The sequence below is a fragment of the Acartia tonsa genome, chromosome 13 (assembly GCF_053477335.1).
Source record: "Acartia tonsa isolate MP-2025a chromosome 13, ASM5347733v1, whole genome shotgun sequence".
Classification (NCBI taxonomy): Eukaryota; Metazoa; Arthropoda; class Copepoda; order Calanoida; family Acartiidae; genus Acartia; species Acartia tonsa.
In genome coordinates, this window is record NC_137272.1 from 44,682,079 (window position 1) to 44,699,204 (window position 17,126).

General features: G+C 32.5%; 2 protein-coding genes across 11 annotated transcripts in view; one reads left to right on the top strand and one right to left on the bottom strand.

The window, feature by feature from the left end:
• Vha44 (V-type proton ATPase subunit Vha44) overlaps positions 1-17,126 on the top strand; it is a 328,302-nt gene that overhangs the window by 210,820 nt on the left and 100,356 nt on the right. The window lies entirely within an intron of this gene.
• LOC145335329 (uncharacterized) lies at positions 765-15,243 on the bottom strand. Its single transcript, XM_080181064.1, has 6 exons — positions 15,120-15,243; positions 14,851-14,927; positions 14,403-14,462; positions 5,225-5,399; positions 2,339-2,415; positions 765-1,415 (listed from the first exon to the last, which is right to left on the bottom strand). Exons 5-6 carry the CDS (start codon positions 2,411-2,413, stop codon positions 765-767), a joined length of 726 nt encoding a protein of 241 aa, XP_080037190.1. The 5' UTR covers positions 2,414-2,415; positions 5,225-5,399; positions 14,403-14,462; positions 14,851-14,927; positions 15,120-15,243.

The window sequence follows — 17,126 nt, forward strand, 5'->3', positions numbered from 1 at the left end:
CAACATCTTGTAGAATAAATTGCTGACAGTTGATACAAGGTCTTTCTGCACCTTCAACAATCTCTAAATAAGGAATACATGCAGCCCTGACAAACATCCAATCTTTAGAAAGCATTCCTCCAAATAATTTCTGCATGAAAGAAAAGTGCTGTTTAGTTTGATCTGAAGCATCTTTTAGTAGTTTAAGTTTATCTCCTTGATCTTTAGGTCCAAGTTTAACCTCTATATTGATGATAACATTATGCTTAGGAATTATCATGATAGTGTCCCATTCAGTTTTTTTTTCTTGAAGGCTAAAATTATAAAACTGATACTTGTAATAGTTTCTTAGTTTATTATCAGGTATCTTGTATAGGAATGTATTTTCAATTTTTCTTTTAGAACTTGGACTTGAAGAACAAGGATCTTGAATAGAGCTGTTAGTGATAATCTTCTGAAAATCAGATTGATTGTTTTCAACAACTTTTTCCTCTGGCTTTGATTCATTATTGAAACGTTTTCTGTCTATCTGACTTTTAAACACCTAATATAAATAAAGCTAATATTTCACACTTTTCAAATCTTTTTATTTGTTGAAATAATTAATAATATTATTATTGAATAAAAGAGAAACAACAATGAAAAGCCAAAAGAAGAATTTTTTAGAAAATTTGACAAAAAGTATGTTAAGTTAAAAATATCTCAAATTAAGATCAAAATAAAAGATAATTGAGCCTTGAATGTTGACACTAATCTAAGGTTTAAAGGACAAAATATATAGTCTATCATGTGAAATATGAACATTCCTGTTTAAACAACCAGTTTTCTGGGCCTTGAAATTCCATTGGATTTTTCCTCCACTTCAAATGTTCATCAATACAAGACTTCAGTTTCTCCTCTTCAACATCTTCTATGCCAAGGATCTCCTTCACTTTTTTCTCATATTCATTAAATTCAGCAAATTTATCCTTGCCTCTGTTTTTTTTCCCTTTACTATCTAATTGTTGAATACAATCAGCTGCCTGAAAAGAGTTCATGATGAAAGCTTCCATATTTGATTTTCTTGTTGCATTGACAAGCTCATGATGTAAACATTCCTCAAGATATTTATCCAAAATCTGAGCATCTTGCTTTTCCTTCCCCACTTTTCCTAACACAGTTGGTTTCTTGGGTGTTACAAAATGATTTGGAATAGCTATAACCTTACACTTTGGATCAAAATAATAATCAGCAACTTTCAGTTTTATCTCATCAATCTTTTCTTTGACTAATATTCTTTTATTGTCTCCTGCAGGGCCTTGAAAGTTTATACTCATTTTACTTAATTTTTCAGCCAAATTTGATGTTTGAGAATCTTTTGATGATATAGAGAAAACTCCAAATTGAAATCCACAAGTACACATGGAAGGATCTCTAGACTCCATCTCAAGTTCATCCTAAATTTATACTATATTAACCCTTATACTATGTTATACTAATAATATGTTCCTGTTTGATAAAGAATGGATGACTATAACACTATCATGTTCAATGATGTGTTCACTTACTTACCCATTAATTTAGCAAATTTCAATTTTAAGAATTTTAATTTCTTGAAAACTAATAACTAAAAGTAATTTTAAATCTATACTGAAATATATTTATACTATCAGCTTTGCCCCTAGCCTCTAGGGGCTTTGCCCCAAGAGCTAATTAAAGAAAAAAAATAATTATCTCTGGAGATGCCCCCACAAATTTTAAATAATTTTTAAAAAAATTAAGTACCTGATGAGAAGCCCCCACTCCACCACTAATTTTAAGTAATTGAAGAAAAAAATTGAGGTGGGGATTTTTTTCAGTTTTGGGGGGGTTGGGGGTGTCCCACCCCCCAAGAAAATAGCCTAAAACCACCACAGGACCAGTAGGTATATTCCCTGAAGAGTAGAATCCGATCGGTTCAGTGGTTATCGAGATCTTAAGGGACGGACAGACATCAAGCTACTTTGTATTATAGATAAAAATTAAATTCATTATTTTCAATGTAGGAGTTATGGATGGTTTTTTGGCATTTGCCTTGAAGAAGCAGAAAAATGGTAGAAGATTTTCTATGAATTTGAATGTCTTGTGGCCATGTAAGTAAGAAAGTCGAAGAGGGGGTAAAGGGGTATTTACCCACCCCCTCCCAAAAAAAAAACAAAATTTTTTTTTTTATTTTTGCCGGGGGGTAATAAGAGTTGATTGGTACTTCATGATATTTATTACAATTTTGGAATATTATAGTAGCTTATTAATTTTGAATGATTTTAAAGTTACAAAATATCTTTGTGTAAAACAAGACTAATACCAGAAATTTTAGCACCATAAAATACAAAATACAAACCTTTTTAGTATCATCTCCAGGACCTGTACAACCTGTGTTTCCATCCATTTCAGTTCCACTGCCTAATTCATCCATCTCTAAATGAAAAAACAATTTTGATTCAAGACTAAGATTAGAAAAAAGCATAAGTAACTTTGGATCTTTTCTATACAATAGAAATCTTGGATCATGGAAAGAAAACAAAGTCATTCCTAATTAGGACAGAAATCACTGGAAATTGATCTAAGGAAGGCTACTTATGTCCTTCATCTAACAAAATCTAACTTAAGGAAGGTGACTTATGTCCTTTGTCTGACAAATTCTTACATTAGGAAGGCTGCTTATGTCCTTCATCTTGCAAAACTTAGCTTTTCTGTCCTTCACATAGCAAAACCTCACAAAACATAGCTTTTATGTCCTTCACATAGGAAATTCTTGCAAAATATAGCAAATTCTTACAAAACATAGCAAATTCTTGCAAAACATAGCAAATTCTTACAAAACATAGCAAATTCTTGCAAAACATGGCAAATTCTTGCAAAACTTAGCTTTTCTGTCCTTCACATAGCAAATTCTTGCAAAACATAGCAAATTCTTGCAAAACATAGCAAATTCTTACAAAACATAGCAAATTCTTGCAAAACATAGCAAATTCTTGCAAAACATAGATAATTCTTGGAAAACTTAGCTTTTCTGTCCTTTACATAGCTAATTCTTGCAAAACATAGCAAATTCTTACAAAACATAGCAAATTCTTGCAAAAAAATGCAAAGTCTTACAAAACATAGCAAATTCTTGCAAAACATAACAAATTCTTACAAAAAATAGCAAATTCTTGCAAAACATAGCAAATTCTTGCAAAACATAGCAAATTCTTACAAAACATAGCAAATTCTTGGAAAACTTAGCTTCTCTGTCCTTCACATAGCTAATTCTTGCAAAACATAGCAAATTCTTACAAAACATAGCAAATACTTGCAAAACATAGCAAATTCTTGCAAAACATAGCAAATGTTTGCAAAACATAGCAAATGTTTGCAAAACAGAGCAAATGTTTGCAAAACTAAACAAATTCTTGGAAAACTTAGCTTTTCTGTCCTTCACATAGCTAATTCTTGCAAAACATAGCAAATTTTTACAAAACATAGCAAATTCTTGCAAAATATTGGAAATTCTTACAAAACATAGCAAATCCTTGCAAAACATAGCAAATTCTTACAAAACTTAGCAAATTCTTGCAAAACATAGCAAATTCTTACAAAACATAGCAAATTCTTGGAAAACTTAGCTTTTCTGTCCTTCACATAGCTAATTCTTGCAAAACATAGCAAATTCTTACAAAACATAGCAAATCCTTACAAAACATAGCAAATTCTTCCAAATAGGGTCCCAAACTCAAAAACGAATTTTCAGAGCGATCCAACCACTGGTTATGGAGAAATTGTGACCTGGTGTCCTTGGTACCAACAGTAAGATTTGGGAAATGGTTCAAAGGTGATACCAAGCCTACCTACTAAGAGGACAACAGGGCGAAAATATTCTAAGTGTCAAAGAATTTTTGGACTTAGCCAAATTTACTAAGGATTCAAACCATTTCCCAAATCTTAACAAGGACACCAGGTCACACCAAATTGTTGCTATGTTTTGCAAGAATTTGCTATGTTTTGCAAGTATTTGCTATGTTTTGTAAGAATTTGCTATGTTTTGCAAGAATTAGCTATGTGAAGGACAGAAAAGCTAAGTTTTCCAAGAATTTCCTATGTTTTGTAAGAATTTGCTATGTTTTGCAAGAATTAGCTATGTGAAGGACAGAAAAGCTAGGTTTTCCAAGAATTTGCTATGTTTTGCAAGAATTTGCTAGGTTTTGCAAGAATTTGCTCTGTTTTGCAAGAATTTGCTATGTTTTGTAAGAATTTGCTATGTTTTGCAAGAATTAGCTATGTGAAGGACAGAAAAGCTAAGTTTTCTAAGAATTTGCTATGTTTTGTAAGAATTTGCTATGTTTTGCAAGAATTAGCTATGTGAAGGACAGAAAAGCTAGGTTTTCCAAGAATTTGCTAAGTTTTGCAAGAATTTGCTATGTCTTGCAAGAATTTGCTCTGTTTTGCAAGAATTTGCTATGTTTTGTAAGAATTTGCTATGTTTTGCAAGAATTTGCTATGGTTTGTAAGAATTTGCTGTGTTTTGCAAGAATTTGCTATGTTTTGTAAGAATTTGCTATGTTTTGTAAGAATTTGCTATGTTTTGCAAGAATTAGCTATGTGAAGGACAGATAAGCTAAGTTTTCCAATATTTTGCTATGTGATGGACCAAAAACCAATTTTATGCAAGATTTTGTGAGGTGAAGGGAGGCTACTTATGTCCTCAATCTTGCAAAATCTTGTTAAGGGAGGCATGTTATGCCCTTCATCTAAGAAATTCTCACTTAAGGAAGGCTACTTATGTCCTTCCTAGGAAGGTGACTTCTGTCCTAATTTAGGAATGACTTTGTTTTTTTTCCATGATCTGAAATCTTTTTTTAATTAACACAATAACATCTGTAACCATTTTTATAATATTTTTAAATCTATGTTCCCTAAGCTATAGCAAATTGTTTTTTTTATCAAATGGCTTTTCCTCTAATCTTTAGTATTGTCCAAAATTGACATATTTCTTCAAACCTAAAGTTGATATAGACTTTTATAAATAATATATAAAACATTCCCTGTAACAAAAAATGGATCTAGTGAAGTTCAAGTGTTCTAGGTTTTTAGAGATAATCATAATGAGGAACATTTTACTATGAACTGCGCTGGATCTAAAAAATTTATTAGCCGCTGTCAGGGAAACCTTTAGCTACAGATAATATCAATCTGATAATTCCAATAAAAGACTATTATTATATTATTATACTATAGCAAGACCCACCTTAAACAGATATAAATTCTTTCTTTGCAAACAAGTTTATTCTCGCCTTGAGCTGCAAGAGTACTGCCATCTGTTGTGTTGGTAGCAAGTGAAACTGGAGTATCTGTACTTCTAGTTTCTATGCTTGTTGCAATGTCCAAAATTTTTGAGAAATCGCTGTTGTCAACAGAATTGCCTAAAATTTAAGGAGATTTAGAAGAATACTTAAATTAACTTAAAGTTCTGTTATATTTCTTTTAAAAAATCCTAAGGTTGAGTACCACCTCTGGCCCAAAATGCTTTATGACGGGGTCTATGTAGATTATTATTAAGCAAAACCATTTTACTAAATATTTATGAAGTTGTTAGAAATGCCAAAAAGACAGACAGACAACATGAGCACAGGTCTGTAGCATGTAAGATCCAAGGAAAGTTTATAACCAATTTAGGATATGTTAAAGTAGCAGGACAGCTAAAATTCTGCTGCCCAAACTGACCGCCATCCCTAATCTGCCAGTGAACTGGCTCCCAACTATACACCACAGAATAATTTCTTAAAAGCTCCAAGAAGTTAGAAAAAAATTAGATTAAAATGCCAAGTGCAATTCAACACAAAGTTAACGTTACAATTTAAGCAAGAATTAAACTATAAGAAAATAAGCCATTTCTTCGCTTGCAGATAAAAACAAAAAAATCAATACTTAGGAAATAATTTTGTAATAAACCTTTATTAATATTTGTCTTCGAACTTTCTTTAAAATCTAATGAAAAAGTTTGGTTTATTTATAAATCATTAACCAAATTTCGGTATGTTTCAGTTGGTATAAAGACAATAGGAAAATTGTTTAAATCCCTAGAAAGAATGATATTTAAGAATTGAATTGTTTAAATAGAATAAACAAATAATATTTGCCGGACATATTCAGCAAAAAATTTAGCTGTATATAATATTTACATAAAAATATTCATTTTTATTTCTTTACAAATCTTCTCAAATATGTCGAGTTTTGTTGAATACCTCACATTATACGCACACACACACTAGGTACATTACTCACACACACACACACACTACGTACATTACTCACACACACACACACACTACGTACATTACTCACACACACACACACACTACGTACATTACTCACATACACACACTCACTCACTAAACTACCAAGGTAGGTAGAGTTATAGAGAGAGCGATAGAGAGAGAGAGAGAGAGAGAGAGAGAGAGAGAGAGAGAGAGAGAAAGAGGAGAGATGGAGAGATGGAGAGGTGGAGAGATAGATAGATAGATAGATAGTTTTGTTATATTATTCCCATTATACGCACACATACACTACGTACATTACTCACAAACACACACACGACACCCTCACTGAGCTACCAAGGTAGGTAGAGGTATGGAGAGAGCAATCGATTGAGAGAGAGAGAGAGAGAGAGAGAGAGAAAGAGAGAGAGAGAGAGAGAGAGAAAGAGAGAGAGAGAGAGAGAGAGAGAGAGAGAGAGAGAGAGAGGAAATCCCGTGACAGTAAAATAGATTTTAAATTTCGAACCATTGGCTATTTTTATTTTTTTCATTTTTTATCATAAAAATTATTGTCATGTATGTTACTTTTAAATGACATTTTAAAAAAACACACAATGTTTTACCTATTCTAAATGCAATTCTCTATAAAACACTGCCATTGTTCGTATTTTATGCATTTATTATTCTGTTTTGATAAAAATGATACGCACGGTATTGAACTGTTCACAAAATTTGAAAATTCTTTTTCATCTAATTAGGTATTTGTGATTTTTTTAAGGCAATATTTTTAAAGATTTATCTTCAATTGTCAGTTATCTACCTATATATATAACGTTATTTGCAAATTCACAGCCACTTTAATAACTGTTGTTTCATGTAAATAATCAGTATTGTCTGTGCTTTTCACTAATGAAGACGTATTTCAAACAACCACATTTTGTTTATACTTTATTATATACTAGCGGCTTCGCCACTAGCCTCTAGGGGCTTCGCCCTATGAAGTAATGGGAAGTCAACCCTCCTATATAGAAATATTCAAAAAAATTATTCTTTGTTAAATTACTCTGTGGTAAAATTAAACCCAGGTTGTGCGCTTTATGCACAAAAATTTCAATTCCTACAAATTAAACCCAGGTTGTTTGCTGTATACACAAAAATTTCAATTCGTAAAAATTTAACCTAGGTTGTTCGCATACACAAAAATTAAAATTTGTAAAAAAAATTTAAAAATTTTGGAAGTTGGGATTTTTATATTTTTGGGGGGATAGGGTGTCCCAACCCCCAAGAAAATAGCTTAAAACCACCAGAGGACCAGTAGGTATATTCCCAGAAAAGTAGAGCTCAATTTGATCAGCAGTTACTGAGAAATTTTTTGGGGGGTGGTTTTTTTTAGTTTTTTGGGGGGTTGGGGGTGTCTCACCCCTCAAGAAAATAGCTTAAAACCACTACAGGACCAATAGGTATATACCCTTAAGAGAAGAATTCAATCGGTTCTGTGGTTACCAAGATCTTAATGGACGGACAGACAGACGGACAGACATCGTTCTACTTTGTTTATAGACTAGCGGCTTTGCCCCAAGCCTCTAGGAGCTTTGCCCCAAGAGATGGTAAAAAAAGTGTAAGGTGAAGTTTGTAAAAAAAAATATTCCACAAAGGAAATCTTCCACAAAGGAAATCTTCTACAAAGGACTAAGGATATTTCTTACAAAAAAAAAAAGAAAAAAAAATGGGGGGGATTTTTTTTGTTTTTGGGGGGGTTGGGGGTGTCCCACCCCCCAAGAAAATAGCTTAAAACCACCACAGGACCAATAGGTATATACCCTGAAGAGTAGAATTTAATCGGTTCAGTGGTTACCGAGATCTTAAGGGACAGACAGACGTACAGACAGACAAGCTACTTTGTATTATAGATAATACAAAGTAGAATGATGTTTGTCCGCCTGTCTGTCCCTTAAGATCTCGGTAACCAATGAACCGATCGGATTCTACTCTTCAGGGTATACGCCTACTGGTCCTGTGGTGGTTTTAGGCTATTTTCTTGGGGGGTGGGACACCCCAAACCCCCCAAAAAACAAAAAATCCACCCCCCCCCCCATTTTTTGCTGAAGAATTCCTTGGTCCTTTTACGAATTTCACCAAATTTTTTTTTGATCACCACTTGGGGCAAAGGCTCTAGAGGCTAGGGGCGAAGCCGCTAGTAGATCTATATTCTGCTTATTCAGTTCTGACACTCTACTAGTGTTAATGTTCTTTTGTTCTTCCTTTTTATTTTATAGCTTTGCTTTTATGAATGTTGTCATCCTTAAATAAAATGAAGTATAACAAGATTTATATCTTAGAAATACTACCTACATAGAAGTGCAATTGAACAATAAATATTGTTGAGTGTTAGAATTTGATAAGCAGATCATTAATTTCTAAATCTAAATGAAATTGTATATAAATTTGTTGCAAAATTGTGTAAATATAGGATACAGTAAACGGACATACTTTCCTTTTTAGGGCTTGATTTTAGTGCTGCCTCTCTTATTATACTTTACCTTGTTGTCTTAAAGGGACTGTAAACGAGAAAATTTCTCATCAGATTATCAAACCTTAACATCATCTCATTCATATAATCTCAAAGATGGGGCAAAACTGTCCCTCGTTTCCTTAAAAAACGGCTTTTTCCGCCGATTTTTATCATGTCCAAGATTGGGGAAAAAAATTCCGGACTATATAAATGTGCAGTTAATTGTCTTTTTCTCCATCTATAGCTAAAACTAAACTTTTTGGCATAGTTCTCTATTTTTCCTAATGGTTAAGCTGTCATTTGACATAATCCTTGCTTTAAACAAATGTATAATTACTTAGAAATTGATAAAATAAGCAATATTTTTTATTGAAAACCAAATACAATAACAAAGCTAGAAACAGGTTTTTTATTAGTATCCAAGTAACTTTAGTTGGCCCAACTCTCGCCCACCTTTAGTTACAAATTTGTAAATAATAAAGGTACAATATTTCTTTATAAACAATAAAAAAGGATATTATTATTTTAAATTACCTTTGAAATTCAACCCTCTGTAGACAGTGAGGTATTTTTTGTCAATAATACAAATTAAAAATAGAACTTTTTTACCTAATTACTACGTTTTATTAAAAAACTAATTGGAATTTATATCAAAAAATAAATCCTTAACAGTAAGTAAATTGTTTCAACTATATATGACAAGTTGAATATCCCTTCAAACATCATAAGAAACAAAAACGTTCAGATTTTCCCTTTTTTTTACTTTTTTCCTCCCAAAATACCATAAAATCAAGGCATTATTCTTGGATATTTTTGTTGATAGGACGTTTTGGTTGATCAGTGTAGTGAAATGTGCTTAGAAAATGTTAAGATTTGATAATCAGATAAGAAATTAATATGTTTACACTCCCTTTAAGAATCATTATTCCAAAATCAGATGAATATCATACAAAAAAATGTTGTAAAAATATTTCTCGTATTCATTCAAATCCGGTGGATAGGAACCGGTTCACATCCATACGAAAAAACTATGTCTAGCATCGTATTATATTTAGTTTTCTACGAATATAGAAATGTACAATCATAAGATTAAAAACTAGTTTTAATCTTATAAATGTACATTCTATATCCGCGGAAAGCCGTTTATAATACGATGCGAGAAATAACTATTAAAAATCAGCTTGTTTTACATGAACCCACGGACTTTCAGGTAACGATTATAGAGTTTATATGCTTTCTAAATTGTTATAGGAATCATCATGCAAAGTTAGAAATCAATTCTAACATGCCAAAGTTAACGAAAAGAGCTAACCGTTACGGACCGAGCCTAATTATAGAAAAGCTTTGCTCTTAAAAAAAGCATTTCACTTTTTAATGAAATTTTGTGAGTTGTGGGTGTGTGAGTAGATTGTTTAGTTTGTGTGTGTGTGTGTGTGTATGTAAGTAAGTTTGTGTGATTGTGCTTTAGAGGTGTGTGTGTGTTTTTCGTTATAATTGAATGGGTGTGTGAGTGGGTGAGCATAAGAATTAAGTGTGTGTGTATGTGTTATTTTATTAAAAGTACATAACTTCAAGAATAAATATGTATCCTAGGTGTTTTTCTTCAATAGATGAACCATTACGGTTCAGCGGTGTAAAGACAGACAGTCACAATGAAACAGACAGATATCCTGTTACTTTTAGTATTATTTTTTTTCTAAGGTTTTAGAAGTCAACAATTACTGAACTAATTGAGTTTTTCTTTTAAGGGAGGCTTCTTGTAGTTCCCGTGATGGTTTTAGGCTATTTTATGCCTCTTTCTCTCTCTCACCTTTTTAATTACAGGGCCCTAAAATACTAATTGCGCTACTGCTAGTCTATAATACAAAGTAGCTTGATGTCTGTCTGTCTGTCCGTCTCTTAAGATCTAGGTAACCTCTGAACCGATTGGATTCTACTCTTCAGGGAATATACCTACAGGTCCAATGGTGGTTTTAGGCTATTTTCTTGGGGGGTGGGACACTTCAACCCCCCAAAAAACAAAAAAAAATTCCCCTCCCCATTTTTTTAGTCAGTTAATTTAACATAGGTGGTTGCAGCACCAGAGGTACTTAGTATTTATTTTTAAATTACCTCTTGGGGTAAAGCCCCTAGAGGCTATGGCGAAACCGCTAGTAGAATTTTTAGGAGAGTTTGTTAATAATCTAGGCCAGGTTTTAGGCTTCAATTTTTCATGTCAGAGATATAGTCAAAGAAAAAAAGTTTGAAAACCTTAGGATGATTCTAACATGCCTCATAACAACAAGAACCATCCTATACCTACGGACGAGATTAAGAGCAAATCCTTTAATGTAGAAAAGATTTACTTTAACAAATTTGGTACTCTATACTATGTACCATAATAATAAAGACTAGCAGTTACGCCCCTAGAGTCAGAGGATAGCAAGATCCTTTGTTGCACACACACACACACACAGAGATCCTGTTACTTTATTATAAGGATAATATTTGTAAGTGTTATTTCTAAACAAAATGAAATTTTTAAAAGCCAGATGCGGCACAGACAACGGGTGGGGAGTGTGAGGGCCCATTTCAAGTTTATTATTTCATCTTCAATTGAAATATATGTTGTGGTATACTAAATTTAGGTTAGGCATATGGGCCAGGGATCTAAAGGAATATGACAATGGCCGATAAATTAATGTACATACGAAATGATAATACACAAAAATATCTGTAGATTAAAATGACAGAAACATTTAAACACTCAACTTAATGAGTCAATCAATCAAAGTACCCAAAGTTGTCAAGCCAACGAAGGAGAATATGTTATTATAATACTTTGGGGACTTGAGTAATAAACAGCCCATTGTCTTCTCTCTCTCTGCAGATATTTACCGGGGAAAGGGGAATGGATAAGGGCCTCTATTTCAACAAAAAATGAAATATCTGCTGTATACAACAGGGATCTAAAGGGATAAGACAATGGCCAATAAATTGATGTACAGCCCCAATGATGATACACAAAACTACCCCTTCTGTAGATCAAAATTAGTTATTTAGAATCAAACAATCTAAATTCTTTAAAAAGTCCCCAAAGTTATTAGGCCAACGAATAAGAAAAGGTTATCAAAACATTTGTGGACTAGTTCAATAAACAGTCCATTGTCCCCTCTCTCTCTCTCTCTCTGTGTGTATACATATTCACTAAGGTATATAAGTTTTCCGGAATTTTAAAGTTAGGGGGAGATTTGAAATCTGCATCAAATTTTAAGGATTTATTATAAAATTCGTTTTTTGTATAATTCTTTATCTAAAAGCGGAAATGCATTTTAAGTTAATTAATTTTGACCAATAGGATAGGTGGATTTTAAACTACCTGCGCTCTAATTGGTTAAATGATGTACGACATCCAATCAGAGCGCATATTTTTTAAATCCACCAATCACAGATGTCAAAATTAATTAACTTAAAATGCATTTCCGCTTTTAGATAAAGAATTATAGAAAAAACGAATTTTATAAAAAATCCTTAAAATTTGATGCAGATTTCAAATCTCCCCCTAACTTTAAAATTCCGGAAAACTTATATATCTTAATATTCACAACCAAGTGCGTGAACAGATATTTACAGGGGTAAGGAGGAGGGGGGGGGGGGTAAAGAATCAAAAGGGTTATAACAAAATAAAAATAAGTATCTCAAATCTAAGACCTTGGCCTTACCTATAAAACTGAATGATAATTACAAATGTTACTAAGGTTGGTGGAAGTGGGAGGAGGGGGGTACACAACTCCTCCTCCTTCGCTCTTTTGCATTAAATGCCATGAAAGCGAAGCTCTAGAATTGGACGGAAGGACAAACGAACATTAACACTAGAGTATGAGAACTTAATAAGCAGGATATTAATTTTAAACTCTAAATAAAATTTTAGTTTAATTTGTTGCAAAATTGCATATTTACAGGACACTATTAAAGAACACAATTTAATTTAGGATTTAATAACAGAAATGCTTTACTTGAAATATCATACGGTGTTGTCCTAGGAATCATTGTAACAAACTCATTTGAATTGGAAAATTATTGAGTTGCTGCGCTTTCTAAATTGTACATTTTACAGGATTTATTATAAAAAGTTTGAAATTGAAAAACCAGCCCTAACATACCCAAATTAACAATGAGCGCTATCCTTTACAGACCGACCGAACCTAATTATAGAAAAGTTTAATTTTTTATAAAGCCATAGATTCAATTGAGAACAATTAATTGAGTAAAATATAAAAAGAAAAAGTTAATTTTTTGAAGGAGGAAAGATTTTTTTTCACAAAATAATTATACACCTTCTATGGCCTATAACAGGCTTTACAGCAAAGGAGAACCCAGCGGTTGACTAAATACTTGAATACAAACAAACAGACACAGAGCTAGACAAACATTCTGTTACTTTTATATGTTAGATGTGTTTATTATAGTTATGTTTGTAAGTATCATAATAACAACATTATAAGTTATCAACACTTTGGATAAAAATATATGTAGTAGAGAGAGAGAAAGGAACAATGGGCTATTTATTACACTTGTTTTATAATAATGTTTTCTTATTTGTTGCCTTACCAACTTTGGGGACTTTAGTGAATTTTTATTGGTTCATTCATTAAGTTGAGTGTTCAAACGTTTCAACCAATACTTTTAATCTATACAAGGCGTTTGTTCAAAATCATTGGGGATGTACATCAATCTATCGGTCATCTATCTTTAGGTCCCTGTTAAGGAGCAATAAATTGTTTTTATCTGGATAATCAAATTTTAAGATACCAGAGCCAAATTATCCTAATAACGGAAAAATAGCCTAAAACCATCCAAATTCTTAAATGAAATAGCTTTAAATCAACCCAATGCATGTAAAGCTTAGCTAAAATGGAGAACTAAGTGTAAATATTGAAATCTTAATCTTCAGACAGAAAAACTTTACTACTTTTTATGAAACCTCCGGCTACGCCCCTAGAGGCCTCTAGTGGCACTTCAAATGTTTTTTTTATAATACATAACATTTCTATGTTGCTTTCAAGTCTCTACATGAAAAAAAATTTAGATTTTCAGTGATTTCTTGTCGTGGTACCCTCCCCTAAAATAGTTATCAACCTTACCGGGACATATGAGAAGCTACTCTGTTAAGGAGAACCTGATCAATTCAGCGGTTAGCGAGATCCTTCAGTTAAGATAGACAGACAAACACACATCCTGTTATTTATTATAAGAATAGGATAATAGGGTTTTGTATATATGTACACTTTTAATAATCATTAATAATAATAATTCCAGTATGGCTTACCGATTAATTTATGCTTGATTAGAATCGGTTCTCAGCCATTCTGAGAAATCCTGTATAGCTTCGTATTTCACAAAATTTTCCCTGTATAATTTTTTCCTACTTTTTTCTATTAAGATTGGGTGGGGGGTTGTAAATCCTCTGCCCCCCAGCTCTCAAACTTATTATAGGTCCTGGAAAGGTTTTCAACTAAACACCCCCCCAAAAAAAAAAAAAAAATTCGTAGCCATTAGTATACATACATAAATAGCTAATTTTAAAGAAAAGAGAGAAAAGGCTTTTTAGAGGAACGGAGAGTCCTAGTTAACGAGTAGCTGCGCTACTAATGAAAATGAATAATTTTACAACTTACCTAACAACAGAAGATAAAACCAAGGCCAAGTTATTCCTTAGAAGCAAAGTTTCTCTACAACTAAAATAACAAATATGTTATACATGCACTAATACAGCTTAAGATCTCAGTTACATGTGAACTGATTGTGTTTCTACACTTCAGGGAATACACCCACTGGTCTTGTGGTAGTTTTAGTCTATAATCTTGGGGGTGAGAAACCCCCACTCCCCGAAAAAATTTCCCCCAACAATTTTTTTAACTAAAACAAATAAGCGGGGCGGGAGAACACCCACCCCAACCTCGAGGCAAAACCCCCATGAAAAAATCACCCCCCCCCCCCCTTTAAAAAAATTATATACATATATGATGGTGACTTCTTAATAACTCTTGGAGCAAAGCCCTTAGAGGCTTGGGACGAAACCGCCAGTAGATTATATAATAGGATAATATGATTTTTTATAGATACCTTAATTTTAATAATATTTCCAGTATGACTTCAAAATCAATTTTTATCTGCTGGATTAGAACCAGTTCTCAGGCATTCTGAAATATCACATTACAGAAAATTTTCCACGAATATTAAAATAAAAAACTCTAAATCTAACACCAATTTTGATAGCCCGGAACTCTGGGCTAACAATTAATTAAGAATTAGCAATAGTTTTAATCTAATTTTTTATTTTAATATCCGCAGAAAACTTTTATTTATATGATGGGATAAATAAATATTTGTACCTTATACTGCAAATCACACAATAAGTTAATAAATGTATAAATAAGTCTGAACAAATCTTATGACTAACATAGTAAACTATTTTCAATTCTTTCTTTTGTGATAAACTAAAGACAAACTGGAATGATATTTCAACTTATAAAGCAATCAAAGCACTGAGTCAGAGTATAGTAATGCTTGTTAAGGTTGCCAAATTAAAACATATTTATAATAAATTTTTACCTCTGTTTTTTATTTTGTTAAATGAAATTTTATTTTGGATAGTTGTTCATTTTCCCAATAAAATATTATATATTTACATGTTACATAATCCAATTGGTTCAGCGGTTAACAAGATCTTAAGCTTTAATGGAACAGAAAGACAATCAGAGATATTACAATACATTATAATAATAGAATGTTTTTCCTACATTTTTTATTGAGAACGTTAAACGTGTCCCACCCCAAAATAGCTTAAAACCACCACAGGACCAGTATCTACATTCCCTGAAGAGTGTAGCCCAATCATCTCAGCGGTTGCTGGGATCTTAAGGGATGGACAGACAGATACACGGACAGACTTTGTATTATAGCTTACAGATATAATACATGTATTTTAGAAAATTAAAATATCATAAATTTGGACACTATGATTCTTTTTATTAGGCAGTAAAAAAGACTTGTTGGGCAAGTGCAGGGATATTAAGGGATAAGACAATAGAGGGTAAATTTCTATTCACTCTCATTCTCTCAGCATAAGTTTTTGTATAAAAGTACCCAAAAGTTTATAAAACTTTGGGTACAAGTCTTATTTACAATCCCCTGTTCCCTCCCTCCCTGGATAAGTAAGAGAGAGTGTGGGTATAGCAGGAGAGTTGAGCTGAAATTCAATTTTCGAATGTGTACACAGTCTCCTCGGTGTTTCCTCATTCTATCTCAATATTTTACTACTCGCTAAAAATGCTTCAAACTTCCAAAAAGATCTAAATTTGAAAAACTTATTTGAATGTATAATGTATAGATCGTTTATATATTCAAATTTTGATTTTAAAGTTTTTTAGCTAGTAGTAAATATTGAGATAGGATGAGGAAACACCGAGGAAACTGTGTACACATTTGGAAATTCAAATTCAGCGGAAAGCCGTCTATAATATAATGCGATACATAACAACTATATAGATATATACATATGTGTGTCCATGAAGACAGAGAGAGAGTGACATTGGGATGTTCATTACACTAGTCCCCAAAGTTTTATAATAACCTTTTCTTATTCGTTGGCTTAACAACTTTGGGTAAATTTTATGTTTTGGTTCATTTAGATGAGTGTTCAAACGTTTCAACTACTAATTGTAATCTACAGAAGGTGTAATATTAGGTATCATCATTGGAGATGTACATCTATTTATTGGCCATTGTCTTATCCCTTTAGATCCCTGCAATGAAAGGGTTTACTAGTAGCATAGCTTCACTACAAATCAAAATGTCTCTGACTGTTAGAAATGGGGGAAACATGAATTACATGGCTGCTATTCTAGATAGAAGGTTCAATTGTTGTGTGAAGATTTCCTTTAATATTCATAACCATTCAGTATATAATTCACTTAGTCCCTCTGTCTGTCTGTCTGTCTGTCATGCTACGAAAGTGTACAAAATTTGTAATTTCTATACCTTTATTATTTTACTACTGAACATCTGCTTTATAACTGCTGTTTGTCAAACCATGATTTTTGTGCTCAGCGCTACTTGGATGTTGTCATCCTTGTTTGACAAAAGCATAGCTATCTTACAACTAAATTGTGACCTTACGACGGATAGCTCAGTGAAGCCTTTAGTTGTGTGTGCGTAGGGAAGGGGGGGGGGGGTTCTCCTATCAAATTTTTTATAACGTGAACAATTATGTGTTAAAGAATTTTTGGAAATTTTACACACACCTAACCCCCCTTTATTTTTCTGTAGAGTTTTGCTTTTATAGATAGCTGCGCTACTTATGAAAATGTATAATTTTACTCAGGGATTTAAAGTGATAA

Bases quoted from the DNA above. Each gene is read 5' to 3' on its own strand.
- LOC145335329 (XM_080181064.1), bottom strand. From the start codon at position 2,413: ATGGATGAATTAGGCAGTGGAACTGAAATGGATGGAAACACAGGTTGT. The intron at 1,416-2,338 runs GTTTGTATTTTG...GTATAAATTTAG, and splicing joins CTGGAGATGATACTAAAAAG to GATGAACTTGAGATGGAGTC.